The sequence below is a fragment of the Mercenaria mercenaria genome, chromosome 6, assembly GCF_021730395.1.
Source record: "Mercenaria mercenaria strain notata chromosome 6, MADL_Memer_1, whole genome shotgun sequence".
Lineage (NCBI taxonomy): Eukaryota > Metazoa > Mollusca > Bivalvia > Venerida > Veneridae > Mercenaria > Mercenaria mercenaria.
This window is the reverse complement of record NC_069366.1, coordinates 66212416-66229044: the sequence shown is the minus strand read 5'-3', so window position 1 is coordinate 66229044 and position 16629 is coordinate 66212416. Positions and strand designations below refer to the sequence as shown.

Sequence of the window (16629 nt, the reverse complement as noted above, 5' to 3'; positions counted from 1 at the left end):
TATCCCAACTGTGCAATATTATGGAATGTCTTAAATTTAACATACTGAACTATTAAGGTGGTATACTTTTTGGTGTAAAGAACAAAGTAAGCACAATACTTTGGTATATACTACACAATAATGGTGCAATACTTCGGCATGTCTCACACTTAGCATAAAGAACAATGACTGTGGAATACTTTTGGTATGTACTGAAAAAAGTTTTTGGAAACTTCGATATATCTTAACTTAATATACTATACAATGAAAGTCCAATAGTTGGGAATGTCTCAAACTTTGCATACTGAACAATGTAGGTGCAATACTTGGGCATATTTCACACTTACCATGAGGAATATTGTAGGTGCGACACTTTGACATGTCTCAAACTTGTCAAACAGAAAGGAAACCACGTAGGCAAGTAAAATATTGGATGGTATGTAGAAAATGCACAGAAGTATAAAACTCAATGCAGCTCCACCGTATGTGAAACTGGTAACCTGTACAACAAAGCAAAGTTCTATGAGCCACACCATCAGAAAACCAACATAGTGCATTTGTGACCCAAATGGATCCAGACCAGCCTGCAAATCCGCACAGACTGGTCTGCATCCATGCTGTTCGCAAATGCACTATGTTGGTTATCTCATAGCACTTAGTGTCTGTTCACCATAACAATAAGCAGTTTTGATGTTTAGGATCAACAATGTTATAGCTACATCAGCAAATAATCAAACACTTAACAGAATCTGAGAAAATTTTTGACATTTTGTTTATACATAAACCTATCAAGATCAGAAAACTTACACACACTGACAGACTATAGGTATTCTTCAAAGCTATCTTACAGACATATCATTAGAAATAGACACAAGTCAAAATTAAACATTAGTAACTGATGCACAAGAATATAACTGTAAAAACAATGGATGTTAGAGAGAATCCATGCTATTTGAAAAATGAATAAAGATCAACATTTATATACATGAATTTAAAGATGCTTGTTAAATAAGCTCCAAAATGTAACTTGATAGAATTGACCATATCGACATTATTGATAAATCCCGTTTTCCGGTATTTCCGTACATAGGGTCAGGGGGGTCGGCGAGATTAACCGATATAAAGACCGTGTACACTATGAGCGATTATTTTTGCCAGAAGATAAGAATTTATGAAAGATCTTACTTTCTCACAATGGAAATACTATTCTACGACTTCGGCAACATTGTTTTTTGCAAAAATAATCTGTTTATCTTGAACAATGCAAAAAATTTCACACCTTTGGTATCGAGCCACGGAAGCGGCAGTGTAGAATAAAAGATAAAATTTCAAAAATAAAGTAAACTTTGAGGATATTTTTGCTATATCTTAATTACAACAATGTTTAATGATAATCTGCAATACTTTTTTTATTCATTTTCTTTGTTTAAAACTTTAAAAAAGGATAATCTAAACACTACCGCCATGTAGCGTAATGGCCGATACCCCCCTCACCGTGAAAACGGGAACGGGCGTTTATTAGTGGTTTATACCGGAAAACGGGATTTTATCCATAATGTCGATATCGTGAATATCACTAGAATTTATTTATCTATTTATTTATCTATGGAATATGTAATTTCAGTACATGTAACACGTTGTATGTTGATGTCTAGCTGTTCATGATTTAATTCTCTATATATTATCTGTCAAAATAATTCAGTAATGCTGTTGAGTGACAAAATCTGCCATACTTATTTCTACACATTCAAGACAGTGTACATTATTAAGCTGAATCTATATACAAAATGTATAATCTAACATGAACAAGAGTATTTCTAATGCCTATGTCTAAACTGTGTAATAACTGTGCACTGTTCTGAACTTTGACACCTCCAAAGCTTTCGGAAATAAAGAATATACACATGCGTGTCAGTGTAAGTGCAAAATGGTAACTTGTTGAAGTCCTTGGTACGTACCTGAACAGCAAACACGACAATTATAGAGAGAATCACTGGTATGAAAAACTTGACAACATCCACCGCAAAAAATGTCAACCAGTATAATGTAAATGGCAGTCCTGACACTCGAAGCTGACTTCGAATTTTCAACTGTAATATAAATAGAATAACACAAATGTTTTACAATTCAACTTGTAATGTGTAATATTTTATTCTGAACCATTTAACCTCAATGAGGTAAGAGGAAATATTCAAATGGAGGCTGAAATGAGATAATCTCTAGCACAATATCGATATCAGGAAAAATTACACTCATTTACCTTTAGCCTGCTTGCAGCACGTGATTCTGCCTTTGCGACCAGTGTAGACCAAGATCAGACTGCACATCTGTGCAGTATGATCATGGTCTGCACTGTTCGCTATTCAGTCTGTAAATTTTCAGTAAACACCCCTTCAAATAATAAATGTTATTGCCCAAATTAAATGATGGACCAGTCCATTATAAAAAATTAGCAGGGTAAGGCTTAATTTTACCTATTAATATTGCTAAAGCACACAAAATCTCCTCTCCTTTTTCATTCCATATCTGATTAATTACAATGAAGCTTAATCATAAAGATTTCAAACGATTTTGTTGTGTTTCAGATTAAGGTAGTTTTGCACGTTTGATAAACAGGAAGTGATGGCGTAACGTCATTTATCCGGAAAATGTAGAATAAAGCCTGGATTCAGCATACAGAAATGAAAATCAGTTTATGAATTAATGGCAACCTGTGAGATAATTTATAAAAATTGCATTGTTACTATCTTTCTAAAGTTAAAATATCATATTAAAACATGTGACACAGGGCTTCGGAAATCGCCGGTTTGTCGGTTTTGGACCGATTTTTGACTTTTCAGACCGATTCCTGAAGTGAAAAAACAAAAAAAATCGGTCCCGTAAAAATGGAGAAAAGTATAAATTTCGGTCTGATATCTCAATACACGATCACCTGCCAAGTAGGAAATTGTTGGTCGCACCTTCAGATAATCAATAAACGTGTCAATCGGTCTGATTGTCACTTTGATAATCGGTCCGTAATTAGCGCGTGACGCAATCAGTGCTCGCGCGGCACATCCTTTAATGTTTGCAGACAGCCGACTGCGGTGTATTAAACATTTTTGACTGGTTTCCTAACGTTTCTGACTGGATCCAAATCATTTCGACGGGGATCCACTTCTTTTATTTAGAATCCGACGGATGGTTTATTTCAAAAGGCAATGTTTGATCACGGTAACAAACAAATGGTCACTGCATTTAATCAAAGAGCTATAATTGTACATTATAGGTCTTTTATTAATGAGACATCACACGGAAAACCGATAAAAATAATTTTTATAATTACTTGATTTGAAAAAATTACATGATTCATTTGTTGGGGCTCCAGCTGAAACAAATGCAGAAAATCGTCTTTGCAACCCGACTGTACAAAAAAGAAAAAAATGGACGGGCAACCACGAATGATAAAGAAAACCGGACTGGCACTGTTTATCAAATCGGTCTTTTAAAAAACGTTTCAAAATGAAATTTTGTTTACATCAGAAGAGAACATATAACTTTATAAAATGTAGTTGCTTATTGAAGTACAACGTAAGTGAAATGAAATATCCGTGGCCAACCCGCGTGACGTTTTGGTACTATACATGCGGGAATTCGATCTCAGCGTTCAAATAACGTACACATTCGGTCCGCGCCAGAGTATTCTTTAAATACTGAGGCTGTTTAGCAGAGAACATGTGTCGTGTAACTCACTTTGACGCATTGTATTTTATAGAATTTCGTCAAAAAATGAGGAAACATCACAAAGTATCTGCCGTGTATACGGTATCGAAGTCACGTGCGTTGGCTTTTAGACTAGTTACGCACACGGTGTCAATGCCTCGTATTATCTCGGAAAAACATCGAAATTTAAACAAAGTAACGATCACACATAACACTGAATAACTGTCTTCATTGTATGGTAACGCGCGGTGACTGGTAACTCAGTTTTAATGCATGACATACTTATTTCTTTACCCTATCACGTTTTACAAAATATGTAATATTGGGAATGCGGTGGGTGGGGTAGCGCCGATGTCAGGATTTTCGTGTCGGACCGATTGAGTTTCCAAAATTTCCGGAGCCCTGATGTGACATGTTAAATCATTCAAAATAATGTCTTAAAATAAGCTTGAACTGGGCGATTCACTTTAATCATGGCTAAATATCTCAAAAATAAGCACACAAACCTTTATATTTTATTTCACCATATTATAGGTCATATGTTTATTTACCATTGTGAGAAGTTTCATTAAAATCTACATGTTAGAAAAATATCTATTTGCAAAAACGTTTTGAAAGTTGCGATTTTCCCATAGACTCCCATTATGAAAAATTGTGCGAGGTCCAAATTTTTCAAATCAGTCTAGCAAAAAATCAAGCACACGACTCTATCTTTTTTATTTGCTGAATTTTCTTAGTATATTCCAAAGTTTTGAAAAATCAGAGTTTAATCAAATTCTACTTTGTAGCAAAAATTTCGATCCGAAAAAGCAGAACTACCTTAAACTGATCATTTTCTTTCCTTATAGATGTATTTGTACAAAAGTAAGACTATAATGACAGTTTGGAAGAGGACCTTACAATGATGCTCAGGACATAGTTTGGTGAAGTTCCATCAAGAAATTCATGAGAAGAAGTCATTTGGAGGTATTTCTGTTTAAAGTTCTAATGACCCTTAAAAAAGGGCACAGTGCCTCGATTGGAAAAAATCTGGAGGAGAAATAACAATAATGCTACAGACCAACTTTAATGATAATCCATCAAGCAGCTAATGAGAAGCATTTGTTTAAAGGTATTTCTACTTTTAGCTCTAGAAGCCCTTAAAAGAGCACAGGGCCCCCATTTGGACAGATTTGGGTGTGGACTTCACAATGATACTACAAACCAAGTATACTGACAAACTATCTGGCAATATTTGAGAAGAAGTCATTTAAAGGTTTTTCTATTTTTAGCCCTTAACAACATCCAAGCACTCCTTTTTGAATAAAATTAGGAGAAGACAATAATGCTACTGACCAAGTTTAATGACGAGCTATCAAGCTGTTCATGAGTAGACGTTGTTAAAACATTTTTCCCTATTTAGCTCAGACTAGTGACCCTAAAAGCGACCAATCACCCTAATTTGAATGAAACTTTGGGGAAGTTGTTGTAATGATGCTAAAGATCAACTTTGATGAAGATCCACCTAGCCGTCATGAGTAGTCATTGGAAATTATTTTTTTCTATCTCTTAGCAGCCTGTAAAAGGGGCCAAGCTGAAATATTTGAGCAAACTTGATCGAGGACCATGCCAGGATGCTACTTACCAAGCTTGGTTCAATTTTTGACCAACAGTTTCAGAGGAGAGGTCATCTGAGGAAAAGTGTGGACAGATGAACAACGGATGGTGAGCCATCACAATAAATCTACCCCGAGCACTTTGTGCTAAGGTGAGCTGAAACAACCTTAATAATCAAGGTTCTGGAGGATGTACAAGTAGATGTTCAAATGATCAAGAATATTTAATTTATCATACAATAGGATAAAAAAGAACATCCTAAATCTGTTCTTACCTCACTGTCCTTCACTGGGTCTACACTCATTCCTCCAGGTATATAGGAAAAGCACATTCCAATCAACAATACTGAAGCAAATGCCGCACCATTGTAAACCTTATCATTAACAGAATCTTTCGGCCATGGCCAGCTGCTTACTGCAATGCTCCTGTTGAAATCTGATTGGATAAAAGAATATATGGCATAAAGTTTCATGCGACATAAACCTGACTGAATAAACAAGAGGCCTAACTGGTCTTTCAGACCAAATTTGGTGTAATTCTGAACAATAACTCCAGAGAAGATGTTAAAAGTAAAGATACTGACACATGATGATGAATGCTAGATCATTTGCCTATACTTACAGCTGACTCTGAACATAGATCAGGTGAGCTAAAAACATCTGCCAAAAAAGGTCTACAGCAAGTAGTGTTGTAAATTTGTACATTTTATATCTTCACTTTGCTAGCTCCAATCTATCCTTACTGTTACAAGACAGTTATATTACAGTCTTACTGAACATAAAGCATTTATACACCATTTAGGTCAGTGAATTCTTGAAAGATAAAATTTAATGCTCACATCAGTCAATTGTTTTCATTCCAACATCATACAAACACCATTTATTGGTGGAAAACATAACAGAAATTTAGCTCACAACAATATTTGTTGTGTCAATTACCTGCTGCACCTTGAACAATCATTTCTACACCCATCAACAGGAAGTTGTTTACCAAAGCAATGGTTGCTGGGATAGAATGAACTGCTGAGTCATTATACATCACTTTGTATGTTGCATCAATTGCCTGAAGTATGTAAAGAGACGTTTTTTAATTACAACTATACATGTATTTACATTCAATTTAATGAAAAATGTCACACTGACACATGACTGGATGAAAAGACAGCATTGTTCACCATTGTTTGGAACTCTGAACTGAAACTTCAAAAAACATGTAAACAAGGCACTTAATTTTGATGGATAAAGGCTGTACATGATTGCGATAAATAAAGATTTATTCCTGTACAGGTAATTCCACGTTAAGAGATTAATTAGATTTACATCAAGAAATAATAATATTTGTCATAAATGAACATCCTCCATAATATGGAAGGACGCGGTCACGCTTTTCACAGCCGATTTTGATTGGTTCGCTATGATTTGTCATGAAACAACACTGATTGTTTCAGCTTAATGTAACCAAACCACAAATATCGGCGAAATGTGCCAGAGGTTCATCTGGGGAACCACAGTAGACCTCTGGTATGTGAGAATGAGAAGCAATAGGATAGTTCAGAGAAAATTTGCAAAATAAAATTAAAGTGAAACAAGAAACATGGAAATTCCACAAAACCAGGTTTTTAAACTTTGCATCACAAAACCTATTTTTAGTAACTGTAACATTGACTATGACCCAATGGTATTAAAACAACCTTTTTATCACAATATTAAAACAATTTTTTTTTTTTTTTTATTTCATTGGGATTTGAACCTACACCCTTCCGTTCCATAGCACTAAACAATTTTATTTTAACTTTTTCTATTTTTAGTTACAATGACCTTGACCCTGACCCAAGTGACCCCAAATACATTCCCAACCTTTGTGTTTGGCAACCAGAGTTCTGTCCGGAATTTAATTTCTTTAACAACTTTTAAAGAGGACCATCCAAGGAACATCCCTGAGAAATTTCATTAAAATTGGCCTGGTGGTTTAGGAGGAGATGTTGTTTAAAGGAAAGTGTGGACTGACCCCAGACAGACAGGTGGATGATGGACAGACGGATGCCTGAAGGACAGATGCCAGATGGTCAGCTCACCCTGACCCTTTGGCTCAGGTGAGCTAAAAAACCTATCATAGAAAAGTATGAGTATAATTATACCTGTCCAGTTTGCACCAGGGTTTCAAATTCTGCTCCTATGTAATGTGGAGACACATCCTGGTTGAGAAGTTTAAACATGTCACTGTAGTAAGAGTCATCATACTGGTCCACATCATACACTGTCGACAAACTCCCAATCATTGACTGGGAAAGTGTGGAATCTGGAAACAAACAAATTTCCTCACTGATAATCTGAAGTGATTTCTTCTTCAGCAACATCATAACGGTCCTAATAAACACTTAAATAAAATCAATTCTGATCTTAGAATGAAGTTGTGAAATAAAAGATTGCATAGATAAGCAATCATAAAATCATTATGAAGGAAATAACAGCAAACCAAGGATAAATCTTGCTGTTGTTATGTCAAAGTTTCAATCTTTAACATAGAAAAATACAACCCTGCACTAATGATACTGAAAACACATCCATCTGTTAACATTTTCTATACAGAAATTTGCATTTTGGAATAAAAAGAACATTTACAACAACTTCATATATGATCTCTTTCGGCACAAAATTCGATAAAATAATGATACAATACTTTACAGATTTCTACAAAATCATTAACCCTTAACATACTGGACACAATTGATTCTGCCTTTGCAACCAGTGTAGATCATGATCAGCCTGCACATCCCTGCAGTCCAGTCTGATCATGATTTGCACTGTTTGCCATTCAGTCAATATCTTTTTTGTTAAGCACCCCTTTTTACAGTAAATAGTACTGGCCAAATTGAAAAATGGGCTAATATTCATGTGGAGACTGTTTTTATGAATTTCCAGGTTTACCCAGAAATTAAATCCAGACAAATTACCAAATTTTCCATTAATTTTCTTTTGAAACCCATGAATTAATGTCCCTATCAAACAGTCATTTTTGCAAAATCCACACAATTTTATGACTACAAAATTAAATGATTTGAGTAAATTCTCAAAAATTAATGCTGCTATATATATAGAATGAATATCACTTACTGACTGTGTCCCTGATAAGAAGTCTTGGTACTGTGTCGTATGGGAAATACTGGTTTGATAGTGCCTTCAATTTGGTATACATGGCTGGAGATAAGGTTAGTGGTGATTGCTGGGTCGTAGACTGTGTGTTTGACTGTAGCGTTTTTGATAGTATTAAACCAATAATCAGGAATATGACTGGTAGTATCAGCTGAGTAAACACGTATGGTCCAGTCGCAAGGAATTTTTTGGCCCGTAGCAAGCAGAGTGCCCAAAATCTCTGCATAAATAATTCCTTGCCTTCAACACATTTCACTGTATCTGACGGATTTCCGTCATTGTGAGGTTCATTGTCAGCTCCTGTACCATAGCTGCCTGGTTTGTGGGGCAATGGTAAAAGTTTGGTAGAATCGTTATTTTTGTTTCCATTTCCGACCACATCCAGTTCAATATCAATATCTTCTTCTGTAATATATTCAAAAACATTTATAACTCAATTTTGTATATAACAATCAACTTGCTTGAGACATAATATTTATTAACAGACCCTTTTCAGTTCCTTTTTGTGCGGCTAAAAAACAAATGAGCCATGCCATGAGAGACCAACATAGTGCATTTGCGACCAGCATGGATCCAGACCAGCCTGCGCATCCACACAGTCTGGTCAGGATTCATGCTGTTCGCTAACAGTTTCTCTAACTGCAATAGGCTTTGAAAGCGAACAGCATGGATCCTGACCAGATTGAGCGGAAACCACCTTTTGCCATTCTCTTCTGTGGTCGCTTACTGCAAGTTGTACAAAACAGTAAACTAGCTTGAGAGATCAAGTTTATTGAGACCACTTGCAATAAGAGACCACTTGCAATAAGAGATCACTTGCATTAACAGACCACTTGCAATAAGAGACCACTTGCATTGACAGACCACTTGCAATAAGAGACCACTTGCAATAACAGACCACTTGCAATAAGAGACCACTTACAATAAGAGACCACTTTTACATGTCATTTACGTGTGGTTAAATACTAAAATAAGTTGTATCAACGGGCCATTCATGTTAAAAGACCACTTTTTCAGTTTCCCTTATGTGGTCTATTAATGCAAGTTGTACTGTATATGATCTATGGTATAAATAAACTAATTTCCATTGGTCCATATTGTTACACACCAAATAAATGTCATATTAAATGGTTTTTACCCTGCACTATATAAAGTAAAATTTTCAAGTAATATTCTGGAGTTCACAGATTTCTAAATCATGAATAGCAGTATGTATCCAAATAAAGAACATAAACAGCACAGATATTTATGTCAATTACTCCATGTATTTAACAACATCCATGTCTCTGTGTATTTTATCTCTCCTTGTCTCTATGCATATATTTATGTTCTTTTTCTCCCTGCCTTTCTTTACAACCTTGTCTCAGTGTGTTAATTTATGTCCTTGTCTCTTTGTATTTATTTACAAAACATGAAGTACTGGACATACATATTAATAGCTTTACCAAGTTTAAGGAACACTTCCTCCAATGTTGTCATAGAAACACCAAAGTTTTTTACACCAAGTGACTGTGCTGTAGATGGATTCTCTAAAACTGAAAACAATTCTGAAAAACAGACGGAAAAAATTGATTAAATTCTGTCAAAATGTAAGTACAGTAAAGACTGGCTTAGCGACCCCTTGCTTTCATCGACTTTCTGTCTACAACGACCTTTTAATTTCCTCCCGATACATTTCACAATAAAACTAGCTTGTTTCTAGCGACCCCCTGTTTGATGCATACAGCGACCATGATTTCTTAGCTCCAAACCAAGACTCTGAACCTTTAAGATGACTTTTTGAACCCCCCTTTCAAAGACAGAAAACTTCTCCAATACAAATCATGGAGTGTGGTTCTTGATTTTAATAACTGGGTCACCGCCTTATCAATGAAAATTAACTGAGGCAGACTGAAAGGCCTTTAAAAATATTCCGTGTTTTATGAGAATGTTTGAAGGTCCTTAATAAATGCTAACTAGAATATGTATTATTTGCCTTAAACCAATACCTCTCCTAGTCAGTTTGTGTATATTGACTCCCTGTCTACAATGACCTTTTTGAAATTCTCCGAAGGTCGGTCAGTGTAGACGGTCTTTACTGTAGATGCCATAAAAAATGTTCCAAGGTTTTTTTTTCTTTGTTTTTGTTAGATTGAATGTAATAACATCAAATTTATTGGTCATATGGCAATTTTCTAGCTTCTGACGGAGGAACAGCCAATGTGTTAGTATGGGCATTATTTCAGACATAGATGGGCACCTTGATGGAACTACAGACCTTACGTAAGCCAGCTGTAAGGTTTCGTCACATGAAAGAATTCTACATCCAAAAGGAGACTTTTGAGTTCATTAATTTGTTGTGCCTGAAGTGCACAAACATAATTATAGGTCAAACAATGCCTTTCCAGCATTTCTTGGTGGAAGAAGTTCAAGACTCCAGGTGCCCCTCCAGACATTACCACAGGCATGGCTGGGCCTCTGGGTAGAACCACCAACTTTCTGTAAGCCAGCTGGATGGCTCTCTCATAAGAAAAAACTCCTACACAGTAAGCACCATTCTGCACCTGCAGCATTGAGGAGTTAGTGATTCTAAGTGACCTAAACCACTCAGCTATTCAGGCCTCCATAGGTTATAATATAGAGTTTACTCTCAGAATGCAGTTTAGCTCTTTGTCAATTTCAAATCTGTGTTGATAATGCAACTTATCTATTGGCCAATATCAAATTTTGTTCAGAGCAAAGTAAGAAGTTTTAAGATGGGTTTTTTATAACATTGATCCCTAGGCCCTGGTAGAAAACTTAAAATTATATTGCTGACACACAGTGAGGAAAAGCTTTAATTCAAACCTAGCAAATTTCTGTGATTAAAGACAACCAAATAGCAGTGACAAAAGGAAAAATTCATACCTGAGAATTTGCTGACACCATCATATGGCAGGGTTATGTCAAGTTCTTTCCCATGTATCCTGTTAATTTCTGACCCAGAAACTATACCTGACACCACTGAACTGACCTTCTGCGTGTCACAATCTGGTTCTACTACCATACTATAATACATATACATTACAAAAATTTAGTTGATGCCACTACTGCAACTGAGGCAGACACATATCAGCCTAACAAATGAGGAAGACATATATTAGCCTAACAACTGAGGCAGACATATATCAGCCTAACAACTGAAACAGACATATATCAGCCTAACAACTGACAACAACTGAGGCAGACATATATCAGCCTAACAACTGAGACAGACATATATTAGCCTAACAACTGAGGCAGACATATATCAACCAAACAACTGAGGATGACCTGCATAAGCCTAACAACTACTGACAACATTTATTATCTTAGCAAATTGTATCTCCTCCAAGTGCTGACAGAGCTTGAAAGTAGTTCTAACAATCTGTGAGCTTCTGGCAAACTGGACAGATACTGGCCACATTTTGTGAAATCATTATTAGTGGGGGACCCATTTTCTCAGATTTTGTGATTACATCAGTCCATGACAAACAATTATTTCAACATTTTGTTTTATATTACCTTTAAATTATGAAACCAATGAATGAGTCTCCACAAATAAGCTATTCTGACCGAATAAGCTATTCTGACCGAAACCACAACCAACAACATTTAATTTTTTCACAGTAGACAATAGAAAGAAAACAAATCAATTAAAATATTAAATCTGAAAGCTGATACTTTTAAAGTTTCTGCTGATGCTACCACAAAGGCTGAAGCAAAACAAAAACAAAAGAGATTCAAACCATGCTAAACCAGAATTTGCAGAGAAACTAGTTTACACATGAGTTTTTGCCTGATTTCTGACACTGATGTCAAAACAAACATCAAAGTGCAACAGCCTATTTATCAAAGAGGATTTTAATTTGTATATGTTTTGATCAAATATTTTCACCAAATTCAAAGCAAAATTATATAATAACAACTTTTCTGGAGAAATTAAGTTTAGTTTCTCTGCTGAGGACATGTTTTTTTATGGATATAAGACTGTTATACAGTTAAGTATCAGTATTCAGACTGGAACCTGAAACTTCCTCAAGGGCAAACAGATGACTTACTTTAAATGGTATCCCAGTCCAAAACGATTCTTCAGAAACAGGGATGATCCGCAGCATCTGAGTGAACCTTTGCTAACAATTGCCTTACGGTCTGTAAAACACAAACAACACCTTATTCACAAACTGCTTATATTCTGAAATTCTTGTGAAATGTTTTATAATTGCCTGTACTATCCATAATAATGAAAATCCCTTACTGACTGATCAAAATAAATCTGGTTCATTTCCAACTGTATACAATTTAAACTAGAAAATGCTTCTGTAAAAAAGCGCATGTCTCCCCCAATGCAAAGTCCTATAGGCAAGAAGTCAATAGGGGTCAGGAGCGAAAGTCATCAGAGACACACTGATGGTTGGCTGCAATAGGGATCATCTACTTTGCATGTCCAATCATCCCGCTAAATTTCAACACTCTTGGCCTAGTGGTTCTCAAGTCACTGTTCAGGCTTCTGTGACCTTGACCTTTGATCAAGTGACCTCAAAATAAATAGGGGTCATCTACTCTGCATGTCCAATCATCCTATTAAGTTTCAACATTGTAGGTCAAGTGGTTCTCAAGTTATTTCCAAAAAATGATTTTACATGAACAGGCCACTGTGACCTTGACCTTTAATAGACTGACCCCAAAATCAATAGGGGTCATCTACTCTGCATGTTCAATCATCCTATGAAGTTTCAACATTCTGGGTCAAGTGGTTCTCAAGTTATTGATCGGAACTGGTTATCAATGTTCAGGCCCCTGTGACCTTGACCTTTAACTGAGTGACCCCAAAAACAATAGGGGTCATTTACTCCGCATGAACAATCATCCTATGAAGTTTCAACATTCTGGGTCGAGAGGTTCTCAAGTTATTGACTGGAAATTGTTTTCCATGTTCAGGCCCCTGTGGCCTTGACCTTTAACAGAGTGACCCTAAAATCGTTAGGGGTCATCTACTCTGCATGACCAATCATCCTATGAAGTTTCATCATTCTGGGTCAAGTGGTTCTCAAGTTACTCACCGGAAATGGTTTTCAATGTTCAGGCCCCTGTGACCTTGACCTTTCACAGAGTGACCCCAAAATCGTTAGGGGTCATCTACTTTGCATGTACAATCATCCTATGAAGTTTCAACACTCTGGGTCAAGTGGTTCTCTAGTTACTGATCGGAAATGGTTTTCAATGTTCAGGCCCCTGTGACCTTGACCTTTGACAGAGTGACCCCAAAATCAATAGGGGACATCTACTCTTCATGACCAATCATCCTATGAAGTTTCAACATTCTGGGTCAAGTTGTTCTCAAGTTACTCACCGGAAATGGTTTTCAATGTTCAGGCCCCTGTGACCTTGACCTTTAATGGAGTGACCCCAAAATCGATAGGGGTCATCTACTTTGCATGTACAATCATCCTATGAAGTTTCAACATTCTGGGTCAAGTGGTTCTCTAGTTATTGATCGGAAATGGTTTTCCATGTTCAGGTCCCTGTGACCTTGACCTTTGACAGAGTGACCCCAAAATCAATAGGGGTCATCTACTCTTCATGACCAATCATCCTATGAAGTTTCAACATTCTGGGTCAAGTGGTTCTCAAGTTACTCACCGGAAATGGTTTTCAATGTTCGGGCCCCTGTGACCTTGACCTTTAATGGAGTGACCCCAAAATCTATAGGGGTCATCTACTTTGCATGTACAATCATTCTATGAAGTTTCAACATTCTGGGTCAAGTGGTTCTCTAGTTATTGATCGGAAATGGTTTTCAATGTTCAGGCCCCTGTGACCTTGACCTTTGATGGAGTGACCCCAAAATCAATAGGGGTCATCTACTCTTTATGACCAATCATCCAACGAAGTTTCAACATTCTGGGTCAAGTTGTTCTCTAGTTATTGATCGGAAATGGTTTTCAATGTTCGGGCCCCTGTGACCTTGACCTTTGACGGAGTGACCCCAAAAACAATAGGGGTCGTCTACTCCAGCAGCCCTACAACCCTATGAAGTTTGAAGGTTCTAGGTCAAATGGTTCTCCAGTTATTGCTCGGAAATGAAGTGTGACGTACGGACGGACGGACGGACAGGGCAAAAACAATATGTCTCCTGGGGGAGACATAAATATAGATAATACTGCATCTACTGTAAACAGTTACTGTAGTGGAAATGAAATATTTAAATACTGCATGACTTGTATGTTTAACTTAACAGTTATTACTAAAACTGCAAGTACATGAAAAATTAAAGGAAATGAACTAATTAAAACCGAGTCTAGTACTGTAAAATCAGATATTTTCACGAGGTTTAAAAGTTCACTCATTAACATAATTAGAATTAATTTGCGAGGTAGACAAGTCATGATGTATGTCCACCTTGTATAACATGTAAGGCTATTCATAACAGTTTTGCCAATACAGTCAGTTAGCGAATATAGTGAAAAAATAAATGCATCCTAAACTTTACAGTATTCATTATATTAATTTATACCTGTTAAGATGTCTGCTTCATCCATGAAATGAGTTGTAAGAAGAATTATACGGCCCTTCTTTTTTTCTTTCAGTATAGCCCAAAGATGGCGTCGAGAGTATGGGTCCATACCGGCAGTTGGTTCATCAAGTATGATAATCTGTTATAGAAGATTTTGAAGTTATATACTGAGGTTTGGGTTGAATGACCTATAGCGCATTTCAAAAATCAATGTATTGAGCTGTACCATTAAGGCCATCATGCTTTCACTGTTGCATCAGGTAAAAATGATGTCATGACAGTACAAAAGCATAATGGTGATGACACAACAAAACTTTGCTACTAATACAATACTGGCCTCTGACATTTTACACAAGCCTTTACTATTCTTAATACAGCAAGGCAACAGGCATTTCACATTGCGTTTCCTAGTACAGCAATGGCCATGGGCATTTTACATAAACTTTTGGGATTCCTAGTATAGTAATGGCTACAGACAGTTTACACAAACTTTTGGGTTTCCTAGTACAGCAATGGCTACAGACAGTTTACACAAACTTTTGGGTTTCCTAGTATAGTAATGGCTACAGACAATTTACACAAACTTTTGGGTTTCCTAGTACAGCAATGGCCAAAGACAGATTACACAAACTTTTGGGTTTCCTAGTATAGTAATGGCTACAGACAGTTTACACAAACTTTTGGGTTTCCTAGTACAGTAATGGCTACAGACAGTTTACACAAACTTTTGGGTTTCCTAGTATAGTAATGGCTACAGACAATTTACACAAACTTTTGGGTTTCCTAGTATAGTAATGGCTACAGACAATTTACACAAACTTTTGGGTTTCCTAGTATAGTAATGGCTACAGACAGTTTACACAAACTTTTGGGTTTCCTAGTACAGCAATGGCCACAGGTATTTTACACAAACGTTTGGGTCTCCTAATACAGCAATGGCCACGGGCATTTTACACAAACTTTTGGGTTTCCTAAAACAGCAATGGCTATGGGCATTTTACACAAACTTTTGGGTTTCCTAGTACAGCAATGACTACAGACAGTTTACACAAACTTTTGGGTTTCCTAGTACAGCAATGGCCACAGGTATTTTACACAAACGTTTGGGTCTCCTAATACAGCAATGGCCACGGGCATTTTACACAAACTTTTGGGTTTCCTAAAACAGCAATGGCCATGGGCATTTTACACAAACCTTTGGGTCTCCTAGTACAGCAATGGCTGCAGACAGTTTACACAAATATATGGGTCTCCCCTAATACAGCGATGGCTACAGACAGTTTACACAAACTTTTGGGTTTCCTAGTACAGTAATGGCTACAGACAGTTTACACAAACTTTTGGATTTCCTAGTACAACAATGACCACAGACAATTACACAGACAGTTTTCACAAACCTTTGGGTCTCCTAGTACAGCAATGGCTACAGACAGTTTGCGTTTTTGTCCACCACTCAGTTTTCTTGAAATGGTATTTTTCTGGTCCTTTAAACCTACACTGTCCAAGGCTGCATTGATCTAAAACAGCAAAGAAATAGAATGGACAATAAAGTCATTTCTGTAGCAGATTTCTTTTTATGGATTTGTGGTTGCATCAATCCACGAAATTTAATACCACTTAGCAAATAAAATTCCCATTCATTTTGTCTTCAGAAAATGAAATCCACTAATTCATATCCCCATAAAC

The 16629-nt window shown here is 36.5% G+C and overlaps 1 protein-coding gene across 5 annotated transcripts in view; it reads right to left on the bottom strand.

The window, feature by feature from the left end:
* Positions 1-16629, bottom strand: part of LOC123548541 (cholesterol transporter ABCA5-like) — a 68564-nt gene that overhangs the window by 28603 nt on the left and 23332 nt on the right. For all 5 annotated transcript variants that reach the window (XR_008371419.1, XM_053546208.1, XM_053546209.1 and 2 more), the window contains 11 exons: positions 16341-16460; positions 14944-15082; positions 12488-12578; positions 11316-11455; positions 9875-9976; positions 8391-8834; positions 7415-7575; positions 6216-6339; positions 5552-5712; positions 1938-2069; positions 327-479 (listed from right to left, as the gene is read on the bottom strand). Coding sequence is in view for 4 of the 5 variants with exons in the window: in XM_053546208.1 (XP_053402183.1) it covers positions 327-479; positions 1938-2069; positions 5552-5712; positions 6216-6339; positions 7415-7575; positions 8391-8834; positions 9875-9976; positions 11316-11455; positions 12488-12578; positions 14944-15082; positions 16341-16460 (1767 nt within the window). In the remaining variant the exon portion in view is untranslated. The remainder of the gene's footprint in view (positions 1-326; positions 480-1937; positions 2070-5551; positions 5713-6215; positions 6340-7414; positions 7576-8390; positions 8835-9874; positions 9977-11315; positions 11456-12487; positions 12579-14943; positions 15083-16340; positions 16461-16629) is intronic.